Source organism: Felis catus, chromosome A1 (assembly GCF_018350175.1).
Source record: "Felis catus isolate Fca126 chromosome A1, F.catus_Fca126_mat1.0, whole genome shotgun sequence".
NCBI classification, from domain to species: domain Eukaryota; kingdom Metazoa; phylum Chordata; class Mammalia; order Carnivora; family Felidae; genus Felis; species Felis catus.
In genome coordinates this window covers 66,589,049-66,609,588 of record NC_058368.1, presented here as the reverse complement: position 1 = coordinate 66,609,588, position 20,540 = coordinate 66,589,049, and the positions used below count along the sequence as shown (strand labels likewise).

Here is a 20,540-nt window from a genome sequence, read left to right as displayed (position 1 = left end):
ATTTTTTAAATCTATTTTGATTTTTCCACTATGCTGTAAAACATCTTAATCAATTTTTCCTAACAACGACGGATTATGAATCGCCTCATTTATAAAATAGTATTATGAAATAGATTAAAATTAACAAAAGCTATTTTTATCATTTTTTATTAACTAAATTAAACATTTTTCTTTTACACTTAAAGTTCTAATTTATATACCCGCCAGTTCAATATTTTGTTTCAAAGCTTTATTTTAAAGAGTTCAATGTGGCGCCTGGGTGGCTCAGTGGGTTAAGCGTCCAACTTCGGCTCTGGTCATGAGCTTGTGGTTCATGGGTTTGAGCCCCACACGGGACTCTGTGCTGAGAGTCCCATCCAGCTCAGAGCCTGGAACCTGCTTTGGATTCTGTGTCTCCCTCTCTCTCTGCCTCTCCCCTGCTTGCACTCTGTCTCTCTCAAAAATAAAATAGAGCTTAAAAAAATTAAAAATAAAATAAAATACATAAAAAGCTCAAAAAAACCTCTAAATGGAAAAAAATAGGCCTTTTCACCTTTAATAATTTCCCAATAAACACTATAAAAAACCACTGTGATCATGTGTTTTACTTACCTTATCTCTTTGGTAGTCACTAAAAACGACAGAAATACATGCGAGACCTGGATGGCATAAAAACCACAAGATACAGCCCTGAAACAAATGAGAAGTAAGTCAAATGCATGCAGCTGTATCTTTATTTTCAGAGTAACATTACTAGCATATTTAGGAGGTCCTGATTGACCTCAATTGATCTTCAGAGTAGAGCTTGCTACTCTAAATATAAAAAATAAATTTGATGCTGCTAGGGTAACATTTTGTTTCTAATCACGTGGGTATTTAAAATTTTGTATTTGTACATCTCTTATATGTACACATTTTAATATACTTAATACTGTACACTATGTTATATATTTAACCATGAAAATTCATGAATATAAGCAACATCAAACATTGAGAAAAGCAAAGTACAAACGTGTACTATTTCTGTAAAAGGAAAAAAGTAAGACCATGCATTCGTATTCGCATGTAGATACAGGAAGAGATTCTGTAAGAATGCCAAAGCACTGACAGTGCTTGCCCATTTGTGAGCTAGTACACAGGACAGCGGAACTGGGCAAGGAAGGATGGGAAACTTTTTAACATTATACTTTTCAAGCATCTTTTTCTATCTTCCCTAGAACCACGGCAATGTATTCTATCTTCCAAAATTAAATGTTAAGTGAAATAATAAGTTAATAATAGGAGCTGTTGAGACGCCTGGTATACTGAAGAGAAGGGAAAAAACAAGATGTAAAAAAAAGTGTTTAGTATACTACTGTTCGTGTAAATACGGAGGGAAATACACAGGAATACATACATGTTTAAAGTTCTCTAGGAGGGTAAGTCAGGAATTGATAGCAGTGATTATAGGAGGAGATAATAACTGGATAGACAGACGAGAGGTAAAAAAAAAAAAAACAAAAAACTGCTCTTTAAACACTTTCAGATGTTTGAACCCATTCAAAAAGTTAAAACATATAAAAATTTTTTAAGAAAAAGTTTGTTACTATCTTAAATATAGAATGAAAGAGGAAATTTAGTTTTAAACGCCCTTAAACATATATTAACTTTTCAAACAATACGCAAACCCATCCATCCCTGTGACAAATTCAAAAGCAAAGTGACGTGTTTTTTTGCCCGTTTGGCACTCAGAAAGCTGACGTGGGTTCCTGCGGCTGCAACAGCAGCTTTAAGATGCTGAACACTGGGATTGAGGAATTTGGCCCTACTTCCACAGCCACCTCGGAATGGACGCTGAGCCCTGTGGACTCGGGCGGGCAGACTAAACAGCTTATCCGAATACCGTTCTGGGTTGCCAAGAGGAAGGTGTACGGATTCTGTCAATCTGACCGAAAAACAGAACTCTCTAGGAGGTAGACTCCTACAGCGTTGCTGCCCCAACTTCTCTCATTTTTTCCTTTGTTAAACGGGTAGAGAAAAAAAAAATCAAATTTGCTTTTAGATCCCACGAGGGTAAGGGACACAGAAGTAATAAAGTAAACATGACCTCCTTGGGAGGCAGTGAAATGGCTGAAACATACTATGTCCCCAGGCTCCTGCTTCATCTGCTTTTGCTGAGAGCTCCTTACGGCTTGTTAGAAAAGACTGCATAACTCTGCATGTGAACAGTTCATAGTTAATAACTGTTTTTTGAGAAATGTAAGCTGTATTCTAATGTAATTTTTAAAAAACTCTGATACGGAAAAAGAGTGTAGAATTCCTATTGACAAAGAAATCATGACATAGGCAAACTGACCTAAGATTACATGGAAACTACTATCGCAAGGGTTCTGTAAAATGGGATAATACCTACATCTCACAGGTTGTGAAGATTAGATGAGCTGGGGCACATAAAGGGCGTATCTCAGTGCTTTGGCACAGAATACAAGCTTAACCAATATTAACATGGGGTTGCTTAACTTCCCCCAAAAAGTAGAACAAAGCTGATAATCACAAGAAGCCATTTTCTACCCAAACCCATACCTTGGCAAATGTGATGTAAAACTCCCTTTTCAGCGTGCTTCTCTCCACTGTGATGATCTGGTAGAGTCCACAGCCTAATGACAATGCTAGGCAAATTCTTAAAATGATTAGCAAGATCCCTGCTAAGTTGTGATGTGAATGGTAGCTGTGAGGACTGGTATCTTCAAACTGTTCCCAAAGTAGCAAAATACTCTGCAAAATACAATATTACATTTAGAGAGAGAAAAAAAATCATGTCTACTTATAAGTAGAGTACTTGCTTTTTAAACACCTCCTTAAAGCATATATAAATATTCCTAAGAGGTTCTAAGACTTATCACACCATAAAGGTTGTTAATAAAACACAGACACCCAGCACAGACTTTACCCCCCTGATACCCTACCCTACAGCAGAGAAAAGGGATTTTTATTGAATGAGACCAACATACAGAAAATAAAAAATGTGAATGTTACCCCGATACAAGATATCTTTAAGGATGAAAATAAGTTGAAAAGGTTAAGAGTAGAAATCTGAACTTTCTTCTAAATCTTTCTTCCTTCCACACTATATGAAGAATCAAACTGCCCTGTATTCAAGCACCATTGTATCAGGGTGACTTTGAAACATGTCAGTATCTTCTGTAATCCAGAAGTGAATGAGTCGGAGCTGTTGATTTCAGATGTAACCTCTCAGGGTAAAGGAGGGTACATTTTTTATATTCACTGGAAGCAGCCAGGCTATTCTCAGATGACCAGCATCGTTACTTATCCATTTGTTTGTTGACTTTTTTCCTCCCGTATGGTTACTGTTACAGTAAAAAAAAAAGCTCACCAAGTTCCTCATTAGCTGTTCTGTGTTTTGCTCTTTTGTAGAAATCACTTTCCCTCCATCTTTTCTAAACACTGATCACAAGCTATTATAATATTTTTGCCATCACACATGTCAGGGGTCCCCCGTGTTTCTTTGATTTGCCAGCTCGGCCCTTAGAGTGGTCTTCAGTGGCTTCCAAAGAATTTAGATCAAAATTCAGTTATTAAATCCAATTCTTAGACTTTATGGGGTTTGTCAGAAACCCCTTCCTCTTCTCATTCTGAAATCTTCCTGCTTCCACGCTTGACAGCTGAATTTCTCTGTCATCCCCCACACCTACATTTCCTTCTTAGGGTGAAGATGTGCTCTCCATGACTGAAGTGTTATTTCTTCACTCCACCAAATTACTATACCCATATGATTCCCCAACCTGCATTTCTAAACTTAACTTGTACAAAAAGAAGTCCTATTGTAAACTACTATCTCCTGGTATCTATGTGAGGTGATGGATATGTTAACTAGCCTGATTTTGGTGATCATTTCAAAATGCATACATATATCAAAACATCAAGTTGTATGTCTTAAAAATGTACAATTTCTATTTGTTAATTAACCCCAAAGAAAACCAACAAAAAAGAACTATTATTTCCCATGATTCGCATTTTTACATCCTCAAACCCCACAGTTTCAGATATGTATACTAGCATGTGACTTGTGGAATATACATGTGTATTTGTACTTATGTAGTCTCATTCACCTTCCCTGTCTGGCTGGTTGAGGACCAGGGTCATGTGTCATGTATTCGTCATAAACGCTGACATAAACTCTAGAGAAGTGTCATAATCTCAGTTCTCAATTCCTATTTGTCTATGATAATGAATTAACATTATAAGGAAATCATGAAAATTCAGTTTTTAAAAAAGCTCTTTATTGAGAAATGAGAATTTAGCCTGATATGTACACTAGTCTCCATAAGCCCTAGATCAAAAACATTAACTTGGTAGAATCTTGCCCTTATACTTATCATTTCTAATTCAGTTGTCATTAGCCTTTCCATCTAATGCCTGAGAAAGGCATTATTTCCTTTATATATATTACCACCTGTCATATGGTCTCTTTCTAAATCAATCATGAAATTCAATACACGTATTTCACTCAACACCTATACTAAATAAATACTATGAGTATAAAGATGAATAAAGCACAGGTCTTATCCTTCATTAATGAAATTTTCAATTTATTTAATGCATTAAAACTTAGACTATAATGTCCTCTGCAGAGCCCAGGTGTAAATTTCATTTTCATCTATAGCTAATGGTGGTCATGAACTCAGTATAAATTTTTGTTTATACCTTTCTTTGTAATTTTTATAAACTCCATTGCATATAAGCATATTGAGATCTGAGAATAAGAGAAAACAAACAAAAAAAGGGCTAAGAGGACTATATTTGTTTTTGCATTTGTTCTCAAAAACTAGATCCCATTCTTTCTCATTCTGTAAATTGCTTTTTCATTAATCTCAGATATTCACTTGAATTGTTTCATGTATAAAGTAGCAGAACTGGACCTAAAGATCCATGCCTATGGATGAATCTCAGATTCATTGATTCACTCATTTAAAATGTTGAATACTTACTATGTGTGTTAGAAAATATAAAAGAAAGCTATTAAGAAGGAAATGAGAATCTAACCTAATAGTAAGCATTCTGCACTTGAATAAGCTGAGAGAAATCTCAAATTCAGATAAATTACAATTACATTCTGCAATCTATACCAGCACTCAGAAGATGAAAAGACTTTAAAGTGACAAATTGCTCATGGGTCCCAAGTTTTACCTTTGAAATGAGACATATTCACGTTTGCATTTCTGCATATTGCAAAGGACAAACACTGAGGATTAATCCTCACCTGCGTTATGACAATGAATACAGCAATGCCAGTGGATGCAGGAGTAGAATCCCACTGGAGAGGTCTGCTTTGAGACTTCTTCATCCTCACTATTGTCCAACCCATACACAGACTCAGAAGCAGGTATAACATTTGAATTTGGGAAGCAATGTCAAAAACTAAATGGGAAATGAAAACCAAAGTCAACCAAGTTTTCATAACACGAAGGATCTGGTTTTTTCTTATTGAGAATATTAAGCAATTATTTTTTAAACACAAAAAGATAGGCATTTTCAAAGAGAAGTTGATAAAATTCAATAATTAGAGATATCCACGTCGAACTCTAACAATTAAAATTTTGCCTTTAAGTTCTTATTAACGGCAATATTCTTTCTCTCTCTTTCTCTATACATCTCTATTAAGACTAACTTTGGGATGAGCACTGGGTGTTGTATGGAAACCAATTTGACAATAAATTTCTTTTTTTTTTAAATAAATTTCATATTAAAAAAAAAGACTAACTTCAAATCTTTGTGTTTCCCGTTTTTCTTAATTTTTCTAACTACATAATACTGTTCTCTGTAACTTACTGCTTATTAAAATAAACACATTTTAAATGTAATTTCTGCCATGTGGGGCGTACTAGTGTCTTCAGTTCCAGGTTGTTAATTTTTTTTTTTGATGGCTGAACTACACAGTGTGAACTTATTTTCTCAAACTGTTAGCAAGAACTAGCCATGACAACAAAATGCACGGCTGCTGTAGCATTCGGTGATGTTGAGTCCGGGAGACAAACGAAACGAAATGATCCGTGCCCTGGTGCGATGTGCCACCAGGCGGCCACCACGTACACTGCAGGGAAAGGCTGCTAGTTTAAACAAGTAGCAAGGAGACCACCCACATCCGGTTCCAGCTTCAAGAAAACAACAATCTCCAAATACTCCAAGTTCCATGCATTTTTACTTTGGAAGCTGGTATTTATTGATTTAAAAAAAAAAGATGATCACTTTCTCACCATAGTATATTTTGGTACCGACTTTGGCACAAACGTGATCAGAATTGAACAAAGTGAAACTTTCTTCAAATTGCCATCCATACCTTGGATGTTTACAGCTTTTATTTCTTTCATATAAAGATTTTCTTGTAGAAATGGATAAAACTAGCTGTGGTATAACATATTAGCAACTTATAAGCTGAAAACCTATTCATGATACACCTCTTCAGATATATAATGACCACTGTTCTGCCCTCTAAATTAAAACTGAAGACTCTACATTTATGCTCATATACTTGTAATAGTGAGTTCTGATAATGAACTATCATGACATTTGAATGGTACAAAATGCCATGACCTTTCAGATCAAGCAGTTTTCTTTCACCACAGATTTCAAGTGACAGTGATGCCAAATACTTTTATTAAACATCTCACAAATACATATTCAGTTACTTAAAGAAGCCAGCCAAAGAAATATTCCTGCATAAACTGATAATTAGCAAAAACAAATACCTGGGGGGGGGGGACCCTGATGTTCTGGCTCATTTCTCTGTATACTAAGTAATACACATATTGATAGAATACCATAACTGTAAGCATAGGTAGAACACTGCTTATCTGTTTCTGAAAAATAACTATAAATAAAAAAAGCAGATCACACAAAAATCCCATTCTGTGTGATTTTATTAAAAATCTTGACATTTAATCATTAAACCAAATTTGTTGTCAGAACACCAAAATTTAGCAACGCTGATTTACTGTAATTAAAAACACACATACAAAAAAACCTTTTGCTTTTAAACCTACAGTGAAGATGCCAGACAGCCAAAAAAAAAAAAAAAAAAAAAGTGTTTTGTATATAGCAGACACTCACAAAAATCCAAAAGTCTTTGATTTTGGTAATAGCTTGCCCGTGATGGGCTTTTGTGTGTTTTACCTCTCTAAAATGCATAAGCTAAATTATTTCTAAGGTTCTGTTCAGATTTAAAATTCTACGGTTCTGTTAAACATCCTAAGTCGCCTAAGAGACAAGAGCAAGAGAAACCAGAGTTCTCAATAACGTTCAAAAAGAAGCAACTCTTTTTCGTGGCCAGGAGGTGACCAGCACACATTCTCTTCAGTAGGAAAACAGGTTCTAGAAGGCTTAGAATCTTAAGACAGGCAGCAAGATGAGGATAAATGGGTCTTCAGATGATTACAGGGATTACCATAAGCTACCCTATTAAAGAGAGAGGAGACCAGAACTATGGAAATATTTAAAAAAGTAAATCCTAGAATGGTTTCATATTCAGAATCTGCTTTTTTAGAGCAAATCTTGACTATTTTTCCCATCATGCTTAATTGAAAAATTACTTCATGAAAGTTCCTCATACAAATAAAAGAACGAGATGTGAGGTCAGTTCACTTATAGGTGTACTCTATGGCTCTGGGTCAGAAACAGACAAAGAGTCAAAAAAGGGTTGAAAATAGGACTACAAATGTCAGCTCTGGGATCAGAAAACTTGGGTCTGACTTTTGTCTTTACCGCTCAAAAGCTGCTGACATTTGGAAATGTACTTCCTGTCAACGAGCCCAGATTCTTTATGTGCAAAATAAGGCTAATTGTATCTACTTCAGTGAGTTTTTACTTAAAGTGAGAGAATGTATATAAATATGCTCCAAAAACAATGAAGAACGACGCACATGACTGATAATTAAAAAGAAGTTAAACAGGACACATGGGAACTGAATCTGTAACCCTGTTTTCAGTTGAGCTGAATTCTAACCAACCTTGGATAGAAAAATTGTATTATGACAGAAAACAATGTACAAAAAAGGAAAGCAAACAATAAACAGACAGCAAGTTTATGTTTTAAAAAATGAATCTCAGAAAGATACTCACATTCTGCCAAACTTCCCATAAAAGGTATCCCTAGTCCATCTTTGGAGTAACTGAGGAATTGAAGAGAAGAGTATTAGTGTAAATTACAAATGTGAAAAGATTATTCGTAATCAAAGCAGGCATAATTTTGGTGAACTAATTAGGATTAATTAGACATAATGATGAACACAGTTTTAGTGGTTTGGAGTTACCTGGAAAAATGAATGTAATTAGCTAAAGCCGAAGCAGCTTGTAACAGCAATGCAGTTGTCAGGACCTTTAAAATCATGTGCATGGGTCCTCCTTTCTTAATAGCCTGCCACAATGACTGAGCATAAATGCAGGCAATCACAAAGTACACAAGGACTAGGAGGAAGAAGAACTCATGTAGCCCTGTGGAGAGAAGAAAGGAGCTTGCTTCAGTCAAACAAAGCCACTTACAGTGCAGGGTTGCTTTCAAATCTTCCTGCCAATATATTTCTAAAACTTGTTTTTTCACTGGAGTCATAGCATTCACTTTTGTAAGGAAAAAAAAAAGGGAAATTATTGAAACTTAAAACAATTTTTTTACTGTGGGATAAAGATTTAAACATAAGAAGGCAGATTAAACTAAAAGCAGGTAAAGTCAATATATAAAAAAGCATAGCGGCCGGGGGATAAGCCCGAAGACTAACTGTAAGATCACAGTTTTGTTAGGAAACAGTAAAAACAAGGATTTCAGCATTGTGAGACATACTTTTTACCCCCAAAGTGGATTACTTCCATATGAAAGTTAGGAACAGATTCAGTCAACAACACTTTAATATACCCTGACAATGGCTCTCAAAGTGTGATCCCTGGGCCAGCAGCAGCAGTAGGGAACTTGTTAGAAATGCACATGCTTGGGCCTCATCCCAGATCTGCTGTATCAGAAATTGTGGGAGAGGGGACCAGCAAGCTGTGTTTTAATAAGCCCATCAGGTGATTCTGATGCAGAAACACAACTCTGAAATGTACCATTACCTTACATTTTCAGTTGGAGAGAGTTTCAAAATACCTGTTATGACCAGAGTCCCCTTCTGAAGTCAACTGTCTTCAGCTCTTGTCAAAAAGGAAATCCTATGGAGACCATAAGCCTCCAGTCTACAGTTGACTTAAAACTGTTTAACACCTGACCAGATGGCCAGCAATCCAAAGACGAGCCACTGGCCACCAGTCTAATTTGGTTCTCCAACGTAAGTTAGGCTAATCATATTCTCTCAGGAAATCAAACCACAAAACATGGAAAGAATCAGGCAATAGAAACTGGAGTTGAAAGGAGCTGATGTTGGGACAGACCAAAGAAGTCGAATGAGGTCACAGTGAAAGAAATATTTTGAGTAAGCAGAAATTTCCAAAGAGCAAAGGGAGCTGCTTGGTAACGAGAACCAAGTAAGTGAACAGACTTTATATTAAAAACGGTGCCAGTCATTAAGCAGGCTCTAGTTCCTACTAGCAGCTTGCCAGTACAGTCTTCGTGCAGCCACAAGAGAAATACCCCTTTTTCTGCAGTACCTGGAATCTTTGAGCTGTGTTATTTTTCAGAAAATTTGGAAAAAATTTATCATAAACCAGAGGGCTAGCTAGTCTACAATACTACGATTTTATATTATATTGTATCTAAACAACACTGGCACTTAGTGACGGTGGCTGTGAGCAGAGCTGCCTCTCCTGAGCCTGGGGACGAACAGTCTAAACCCCAATCACCTCTATCGATCATGAACACCGACTCTGCTTTAGCTTCCCCTTTGAGGTAAACTCCAATCAACAGGCAGAGAAAGGAGTATTCTTTTTGAAAAAGCAATCCAGAAGATGCAAATAGTAGGAAAAACAGTCAATAAACAGTTCGATCTCAATCATGTTTTTGGCATGGTCAGGAGGAAAAAAAAAAAAAAAAAAAAAAAAGGTAAGTATTTCAGCCACTGGGTGTCTCTCCTGCTCTACATATATAAACGTCGCTAGTTCATTTCTCTCCTCCAGGTGAAAAAGCATGTTTAGACTTCAGGAAGAGAAGATCAAATAACTGCAGAGGCATAATTTCTTTTTAAACTCCTTACATAGAAAAGTATTCCAGCTTTAGAAATAATGGAACAATAAGCCCAGAATTGTTATAGTAATGGAACAAGACAGAAAATACGCTAAACATATTATCACTGGGTCAGTAAAATTCTTTATGCTAGTCTACCTTTCGAATCTTCGTTATTTTCCTCCTTAGTATGAAGACTTAATTATGGCATTCTTTCGTTCTATTTATTTATAATGCTTTACAGAATATCCATTACAAGATAAAGTTTCAGACTCCACTAGGTTACAAATCTACCATGAAAAGAAAATCCTCAGACTATGTACTGAGTAAACAGAATAATAATATCGGAGGAGGATACTTTTGAAAGCATGTCAGTAGCAAAAAAATGTTTTAGGATTATTCAAGATTAAGTGTACCTTCCAGAAAAGCTAACATTGTAACTAGTAAATTATTTCATTCAGATAATATATTAAATAACTTGAACTAGCTCAGGACACCTGTGCCCTGTACTTTGTTTATTCAGTTTTGCATAAATTATTCTTACCTTGACCCTGTCCACAAGACAGTCTAAAGATAAAATGCTGACTCTGCACTCACTGTTCTTTTAAATAAAGTTGCTCTCGAAAAAAAAAGTGTTTTTTTTTTCTCTTCAGTGATCAATTTTTATTTTGCCACCATCCATCACAAGAAAGCAGTCTGTATCTGTTCACCGTGAGATTAGATTCTAATCCTAAAACAGGCACTAACCCTAACCTAGATACGGAAGAAGAAAAGTGCCATCAAATGAGTATGCAGCAGGCGGCAAACACATGCGTTATGAGAAAACGTGTGGGTTTTAAGGCAAGCTGCACGGCAAGAAGCGCTGGCCCAATTCAGCAGGAAGAAAACTTACAGCACAGCTTCGAAAAACCCAGCTCCAGCTGAAGGACGGGAGATGAGAGGAAAGAGGGTAAGACAAGGGGAGAGTCACCGGCCATGGCCGCGGCACTGGCCCACTCCCGCCTGCCCGCTCCGCTTGCAGCCTCAGAGCCCCGGTGTCCACACCACCCTGAAGTGTTTCAAGATGGATCTGGATCAGTCTCAACTGATCACAGAAATTCCAACACTCCTGCCAGTAAGAGGGAAGCCTAACCCTTTTCTCTGACACGTCGGTCTACCCTCTTTGACACCTTCACTTACATTTCTCTTAGGATGCTGTAGAGCAAAGGCATATGACCCCGTTCTGCCCAGTGAAGTGCGACGAGGGAGCCTCTGAGGAAGGTGTCCTTGCGCTCAAAAGAGATACTGAATTTTGCCGTTATCTAGATGCGATGCCCACACAGTGAACCGCAGTTAACTCTGAACACGAGGGAGCTAGCCTACGGACAACGTGGACAGTCAGAAGACAGGAGGACACAGACACGCTGACTAAACCACCATGAGGAAGCCTCACAAATTCTTGTTATGGAAGATAATTAATTTCTGCCTGATAATTCATTCATTGTATGTACCACCTGCATTCGAGTTTTCTGTTACTTTCAACCAAAAGCATGCCAACATGTTACCAGAGCTAGTATCTGGAATCTTGAAAAAACAGTGAGATGGCAGACGTAACAGAGAATAATATTATAATATTATTGCGATGAAAACCAGTCTACTTCAGATGATAATGCTTTAATTCTCAGTAGTCTACTTCTGTTCGTCTCTAACAAGAACACAGATACAGTGCTGATTTTTTAACAAAAATTCTAATTTTTTTAAGAAGCAGTTCTACTTTATTCTACCTTAAAGCATAATATTCCTATGTAGTGTTTTGTCAAGTGGCATCATACTTGCCTTAACGGTTTTTTTTTTTTTAACCTAGACCAATCTGTGAAATAGGAGCTTAACCGAAGTTTGATAGACACAAAACACATAATTGGTTTGAAAGAAAACAAATGATAAAATCTAACCAGAATAATGCGTAGCATTGATTGCAGCTATCCGCACCAGGTTATGTAATTCAAACCCCTCAGACATACAGCTTACTAGTCAATTCTCAGTAAAAACCATAGCAAATCAATTTTCCCTACTCAGGAAAGAAAGACAAATGAGAAGAAGTTTCTAAGACGAACTAACTGGGGATTACTCCCTGGAAATAAATTCCATACCTTGAGGCTTCCTATACTGTAGGAAGAATCCCTCTCAAGACTGTACTGTAAAACCAATACAATACCAAAACAATGTGGAAAATGGACTTTTAGGTCACTGGTTCTGTACATTAGAGTCAACTTGAAGCTCTGACAAACTATAGTTGCCTGGCTTCCACTCCAAAAGCCAATCTATTGGAGTCTCAGAAGGTGGACATTTATATATTTTCTAAATCTCTCCAGATGCACAGTGATGGGTTGAGAACCACTGATTTAGACTTCGATGTAAACCATCACATCTCATGGCAATGTGGAATTAATCATATTTTAAGGCTCCTAGGCATTTTAATCAATAAAATGATGTGATCCCTAGGAATGAAGCCAGCTATATAACAAATCTGAATACTTCTGAGTATTTCTGGCACTTGTTAATAATCAATCCCCACAGATTAGCCTTGCACAGAATCCCATGCTTAATGAAAATACATACTATAGTGACATTTTGCCCGTTGTTTAAATGTAACTTTCCCCATTCTAGTATAAGACAGATTTTAGACATAAGTATAAGCATCAAATCAAAATCAGTCATAGGAGAAGGTAGGTCAGAAGGAGTCAGGACTAAGAGCTGAATCAGAATAGTTTGTATGAACACTAAAGACAAAGCTAGCCATAATTCAGGATGCTGGGAAAAACAATGGAAGATGTAGGCAGGGTTCAGGGTGAGCCAGGGCAAGTATGACTGATGTTCAGTGGCACAGGCCACAAACGTGATCATTCTATGGCCTATAGTCAATGTTCAGAAGTCTAATTAGGAATGAGAGAGAGACCAAAAATGGGAGTCTGGGTAAGGAAGCCAAAAAAAAAAAGCATATCAGGATGTTGCAGAGTCTCATGGATCCACACAATAAATAAAACCACCTCTTGAATTGAAGCCATATTGCTGGAAGGGCAGGAGGGAAAAGGGCTATTAGATTTGAACTCCGCTTCAGGCTGTAGGGTTTTCACATCCAGGGACCACAGCAGAGCATTACTTCCCTCTGAGCCTTTACCAGTCCTAAAAATTAGTGTCATAGGAAATAGTGAAGACTTATTGTTAAAAGGGACCATACAAGCAATTTAATCCAACTGTCCATCCAATGCTATCAGTAGACCTGGATTTCATCAATGCGTTTCCCAATACAGAAAATGTTATAAAGATAAAAGAAACAGTAGGACTAAATTAACTTCCAATAATGATCCATACTGCTCCAAAGCACTATTAAGTAAAATTTAACTTTTAAGTTCATCTTCATTCAAAAACAACTTGAGTGGCTTACCCTTATGTCATTTCCTTCACAGAAAGAACTTTTTAACTATTTAAAAATGTTTGGCACTCTGTCACTATGTAAACATTGTTTTTAGACTAAAAGATAGTTTAAAAAATTCATCTTTCCACATGTTAAGTTACTGGTGACCTACTGCCCATAAGACATGCTCCTCGAGTTACATTTCTAGCTGTGACAATTTACACTTTGAACTAAACAACCGGTTTAATCTAACGTAGCCTCAATTCCTGTTCTTCCTACACCCACTCACCATGATGGTCAATGAGATTTAATGGGATTGAAATTTTTCTCTAAGCAGACTGATTCTTCCAAATGGGTAATGAACTCAGTAAGAAGTAAACTCCTAATCCTTTTCTTTGATAGACAGTCTACAGATCTTAGTTTTCATTCTGACATGCTGATTTACAAGTCTGCTAGAATACTTTACAGCATGTCTATCATTAATCGCAAGAAGTCATTCATTTCTATTTGGGCTAGGAATCTTACTTCCATAGAGCAATACACAACCAAAAATTAAAAAAAAAAACATTTTTTTAACCTTTTAAATTTCTTTTTGAGAGACAGAGAGAGACAGAGCATGAATGGGGAAGAAGCAGAGAGAGGGAGACACAGAATCCAAAGCAGGCTCCAGGCTCTGAGCTGTCAGCACAGAGCCCAACGCAGGGCTCGAACCCACAAACCGTGAGATCATGACCTAAGCCGAAGTCGGACACTTAACTGACTGAGTTAAGTGGGTGACTGAGCCACCCAGGCGCCCCATGACCTAAAATTTTGATGGCATATTTTATGGGAGTAATTCTGATTTTGGAAAACATTATAAACTTTGATCACTCTTAAAATGGTTGCAAGCTCCTATGAAGACAATCCCTAATCTGTTTAAACAAGTTGGAAAAAGTAGGTCAGTTTCTATCTCACTTAAAAATTGGTTTTCCAATTTAGATTGCTCAATTTATTAACATTTTTCTGTTTATAAAAATAATGCTACGTTATCATAAAAACAAAAAAAGGTTTAGAATGTATAGAGAACACTAAAAATCATCCATAATACTACCACCCAAAATATAGAAACATTCTATTAATATTTCTGTACTTCTCTCTGCTTAATTCTGTGCATTTTGTAACATACTTGAAATCGTAGAATATAAAATTTAGCGTTCTGCTTCTTTAACTTAATAGTAGAGCTATTAAAATGCTATTAAAGGATTCATTTACCATCTGCCTACTACTACACACTTAAGTTGCTTTTAAGTTTTAATATTCTAAAAACACAACATGAAGATATTTGTGCATCAATCTTTTTCTATACTTAGAACATACATTTGAGTATATATTCTTACCAGATTCTCCAGCACTAAAATGATCAAATGGATTCCCTTCGGCATCTGGGTTTAGTAACATCATTTCAAATGGGATATCTTCTGCCAGAGAATTCTCATTGTCATCTTTGCACGTATACTTGTCTGCATAAAACACGTGCCACGTTTGTGGATATGGAATCTGGGACACAGTCAGATTATGTTCAGTCTGATTCATGGCCACTTTAAAGAGAAAGAAAATAGCACTTTCAAAGCAAAGTTCGCAAATGTATTCGTTGTTTTAGTCATATAATCAGTTCGCAGTTTTGTTTAGTTCTTATTACCTTGAAAATCAAACCCCTGGTGTAGTTTTGGAATAAGGTCTGTAAATCCTAAGGTAGATAAAAATAATGTTATCTTAACCAAAGGAGTCATTATAAAAGTCCTGTGAAGCATCCCAAATGAGTAGAATGGTTTCAATGAAATTCTGAATTTGAATTTTAAGTATGTCAAGATTTTCATGTGGATTAGCAACACTAAAAATATTTTCTTTTTTATTGTGGTAAAACATGCCTAACACATGACCGTTTTAACCATTTTGAAGTGTACAGTTCTGTGGCATTAAGTACATTCACAAAGCTGTGTAACCGCTGCAGAGACATTTTTGAAAATTATATTTGCGTTAAATTTAAAATGGAGCACTCAACTCAGGGAATCACTGTATCTAAAAACCATGACCAACATATACCTTCAAACGATTTTCCAAAATCTTTTTCTCGTTGATTATTCATTAAAAAGATACTCAAAGTGGAAAAATAGAAATGATGGGAACGTAAGAGTTGTCATACTGGGCCCAGCCTATATCGTGGGGGAACGGGGAGGTTCATGAAAGTTGGCATCACACAGATCTGTGTTTGAATCCTGGCTTCCAATACTTACCTACCATGTAAACTTGGGCAAGATGTACAAGCAATGACATTTACTCTCTTCATCTGTAAAATGGAGATAATACTTGGAGCAAGGAGCGGAAGAAAGCACTGAGGTATAGGAGTCACGTATGATGGTACCTGTCATACAGTAGGTGCTGAATACAGGATAATTCTCCTTTTCCTTTCTTTAAAACAGGTAGTTATACCAATAAATGGCTCTCTATGCAGGGTAATCCTGCTCCCCTCCAGGGCATTTGCAAATGTGCAGGGACAGTTTTGTTGTCACAATAGTGGACAAGGTCCTTGGAGGGAGGCTGTGCCAAACCGCATGTAATCCAAGGTAAAATTTCATACAATAAAAACCTGTTCCACCGAAAATGTCAACAGCACCCCTTCTGAGAAACACTTAATGATGTCTAAGATGCATTCCAAATCTGAAACTATGATTCTGACTTACGAGGTACTCTCACGTAGGAGGGTTATGTCTCAAACACACTGTAGAATAAAAAAAGTAGCAGAGTTGGTGCTATTACTTAATAACTTCATGACTCAGCAAATAAATTGCTTAACCTCTCGAAATGTGCTTCTTCAGTAGTAAAATTAAGGTACCCGACCTGTCTGGCTCACAGTTCTTGTCAGGAGCAAATGAGACAGTATATAAAAATCCTACCTAAAGAGTCTGATTCTATACAAAGTATTCTTAAAATGTAAGATAGTGATGGGCCCAATCTCCAACTCTAGATTGCCCCCACAGCAGGCTAGCTAGTCCTGATCTTTTTCTCAATTGAAGAAAAAATACTTTTTAATAAATAAAAGACACTTGTTGAGATAAACTTGATGATCTGCGTGTGGAAGAGATTTTAGAGGATATTACAAACTTATTCCTTTTCTTAGGCATCATAATGGTAATGCTAACGGAAGAATTTCCTCACTCTTATAAGATACATGCTGGGGCAAACTGCTCATGACATCCACAGCTTATTTTCTTATGCTGTGATTTAAAACAAAAATCACACACATACGAATAAGAAGCAAATGTAACAAAATATTAACAATTACTGAATCTAAGCCAGGATATACAGATGTTAGTTGTACTACACTTTCAACATATCTATATGAATGGAAATGTTCCTAACAAAATGTTTAAAAAATACTACTTATGGATGGTCTTTAAAATGAGATACAGATTTAGCTAGTCAGGATTCAAATTTTGAGGACTTAAAACTTTACAATTGGGAATTTCATTAACAGCAGTTGAAGCGGACAAGCTGATTTTATTAATAATGCCACAGCATTATATTGCGTTTTTTTTTTTTTTTGCTTACTTATTTTTACTGCATAGCTTCTTGAAATGCGTAGCAAAGACTCTAGTTTCTGATAAATATTTGAAGACCTTTAACAAGAATTCAATATATGATCACCAGTGGTTCAGAAATTAGGCATGTGAACTGTGCAGCTCACAATGACATAATTTGGACCTCATAATATAACGGTTCTGCTACTTTGCTATTTTATCACTTGTGATTTTTTTCTTAGACAAGATGACATAAAAAATAAAAATTAACTATTATATTTTTCACCAATATACTCTTTAATGTTTCATTTTCAATTGTGCAGATTTACATCAAATAAAAACAAAACTGTGCTTCAAAAAGTGATACTGGCCTTCAGTTTTTGTCTTGTGGCCTTTTTTAGCAGGCCTGGGAAACAAACCTCTTCACAAAACTGTATGTTCATTGTTTTTGAGACAAAAGACTGCCACACAGCATGCATGTTCTATGCTGATGTAATTAGTATCTCAAATATTAACAAAACTTGAATTGCAGACAATAACGTTAAATGGCTAGTTGCCGAATCATGTTATTAAAGAAAATGAATACTGTTAACAAAAATACACAAAATAATAAAATGCTAATATCTTTAAATGATTTATAAAACAAGTCAATTGTACAAAGGGAAATCTTATGCATATGATGTAAAAAGATAATACTGAAAATGTTTTATATGCAAAATATTTAGCTCTTGTAATATGACGGCAAATTACCCCAAACCTCCTTGTTAAATGTTTTTTACATACAGTTGTAATTTTCAGTGCTTTTAAATGTCTCCTTCGCTTGCTTTAAAAACCTACAAAATAGTTTTTACCATTGTTTTAAAATTTGATGTTTTATAACATTACTGAAAGAGGAAAAAGGAAGACAGAAAAATAATTTCTCAAACATTAATTTGGGGGAATATATATACTCACAAGCAACATCTGACACTACAGGATTTTTCAAATCTGCTAGTCTTTTCATAGTTCACAGTCACAAGGTTTTTCAAAGGAGTTAGAAACAGTTAAGGAACACATCACCAAGTAGGTAAAAGGCTATTCAATCCTCAAAGTCTCATTAATGGCCAGGAAATGAGAATATTTCTACAAGAAATTACTTAAAAATATGTGGTACTACTACACTGTCATGCATTTAAGGATATGTTTTGTGTTTCGATGCACCAAAGCCTCTAAATAATAACATAATATAATTATGACCACTAATATGTAAAAGGTAGAGAATATAGATTTTCTTAAGACTTGGCTTTTGGTATTGGGAAAAGAATTGGTTAGATTTGTAAAAAGCAATATATATATATATATATATATATGTATATATATATATATATATATTACCAGTACTTAATTTATTTCAGGTCCCCAAATTTAACAAAACAATCATCATTCCCCACAAATTCTTATTACCTGAGATCTTCCATTCCAATAATAACCTTGCACTCAACAGAAGAACAGAAAAGAAGGAAAAATAGTCTAAGAAACATCTGCTAGAGATTTTACATAAGTTATAGCCCTATATAGATTCAACTCCATCCTGAAGAGTTATATTTAGAATTACATCAGGTTAGGACTTTGGGGAACCTTAGCAAAAACTAACCCAACTTTCCTGATGTACAGATAGGTAAAGTGAGGCTCAAAGAAAACAAGCCATGGTTCTCAGTTTAGCAGCCTTTCCATCACACCGTACTGCCTCCTTGTACCCATAAGTTCTGGGACTGAAGGTATATGACTGATATAAAAATTATGTTTTTGCAAATGTATACAGGGTATGGTATAATATTAACAAGGTAATATAAAAAAACCAAATCAATTCCTAGAAGTCAAAGCTTTAAATGGCCTCATAAGTTTTTACTGGAGAGAGAAAAAGACTTTGAGGTACCAAATACAAAGCAATCAGCCTACCAACCAGAAAAAAACCCTCAATATCTTCAACAAATGGTGTTGGGAAACCTGGACAGCTACATACAAAGGAATGAAACTGGACCACTTTCTTACACCAGACACAAAAATAAAAGTCAAAATGGATTAAAGACCTAAATGTGGGTCCTGAAGACCTGAAACCATAAAAATTTTTGAGATCACAGGTAGTAATTTTTCTGACACTGGCCGAAGCAACATTTTTTCTAGATATGTCTTCTGAGGCAAGGGAAACAAAAGAAAAAATAAACTATTGGAACTACATCAAAATAAGAAGCTTCTGCACAGCAAAGGAAACAATCAACAAAACACAAAGACAACCTACTAAATAGAAGATATTTGCAAATGACATATCTGATGGAGGATTAGTATCCAAAATACATAAACAACTTAAAATACATAATATAACTCAATACCAAAAAACCACAATCCAATTTAGAAATAGGCAGAAGAGGGGCGCCTGGGTGGCGCAGTCGGTTAAGCGTCCGACTTCAGCCAGGTCACAATCTCGTGGTCCGTGAGTTCGAGCCCCGCGTCAGGCTCTGGGCTGATGGCTCAGAGCCTGGAGCCTGTTTCCGATTCTGTGTCTCCCTCTCTCTCTGCCCCTCCCCCGTTCATGCTCTGTCTCTCTCTGTCCCAAAAAAATAAACGTTGAAAAAAAAAAATTAAAAAAAAAAAAAAAGAAATAGGCAGAAGACACAAATAAATATTTCTCCAAGGAAGACATCCAGATGGCCAACAGACACATGAAAAGATGCTCAACATCACTCATCATCAGGGGAATACAAATCAAAACCATAATGAGATATCATCTCACACCTCCCTGAATGGTTTAAAAAAAATGTAAGAAATAGCAAGTGTTGGCGAGGATGTGGAGAAAAAGGAACCCTCATGCACTGTTGTTGGAAATGGAAACTGGTGTAGTCACTATATGCAGAATGGAGGTTCCTCAAAAAATTAAAAACAGAACTGCCATATGATACAGTAATTGCACTACTGGGTATTTACTCAAAGAATATGAAAACATTACTTTGAAAAGATATACACACCCCTACGTTTACTGCAGCATTATTTACAATAGCCAAATTATGGAAGCAGCCCAACTGTCCATTGATAGATGAATGGATGAGGAAGATGCGGTATAGACATACAATGAATACTCAACCATGAAAAAAAATAAAATCTTGCCATTTGCAACAATATGGATGGATCTAGAGAGTTACTGCTAAGTGAAATAAGTCAGTCAGGAGAAAGATAAATACCATCTGATTTTTCTCATATGTGGAATTTAAGAAACAAAACAAACTAACAAAGAAAAAGAGACAAAAAAAGAAAAAAAGACTCTTATCTACAGAGAACAAACAGGGGAGGAAAGTGGGGGGACGGGTGAAATAGGTAAAAGGGATTAAGAGAACATTTATTATGATCAGTACTGAGTAGTGTATAGAATTGTTGATTCACTATATTATACACCTGAAACTAATATAACACTATGTTAACTACACTGAATTAAAATAAA

General features: G+C 36.0%; 1 protein-coding gene across 3 annotated transcripts in view; it reads right to left on the bottom strand.

The window, feature by feature from the left end:
* GPR180 (G protein-coupled receptor 180) overlaps positions 1-20,540 on the bottom strand; it is a 41,553-nt gene that overhangs the window by 15,319 nt on the left and 5,694 nt on the right. For all 3 annotated transcript variants that reach the window (XM_023252632.2, XR_002741714.2, XR_002741712.2), the window contains exons 3-8: positions 14,888-15,088; positions 8,286-8,466; positions 8,095-8,144; positions 5,240-5,397; positions 2,542-2,733; positions 592-669 (exon numbers count right to left, since the gene is read on the bottom strand). In XM_023252632.2, coding sequence (XP_023108400.1) covers positions 592-669; positions 2,542-2,733; positions 5,240-5,397; positions 8,095-8,144; positions 8,286-8,466; positions 14,888-15,088 — 860 coding nt within the window. The remainder of the gene's footprint in view (positions 1-591; positions 670-2,541; positions 2,734-5,239; positions 5,398-8,094; positions 8,145-8,285; positions 8,467-14,887; positions 15,089-20,540) is intronic.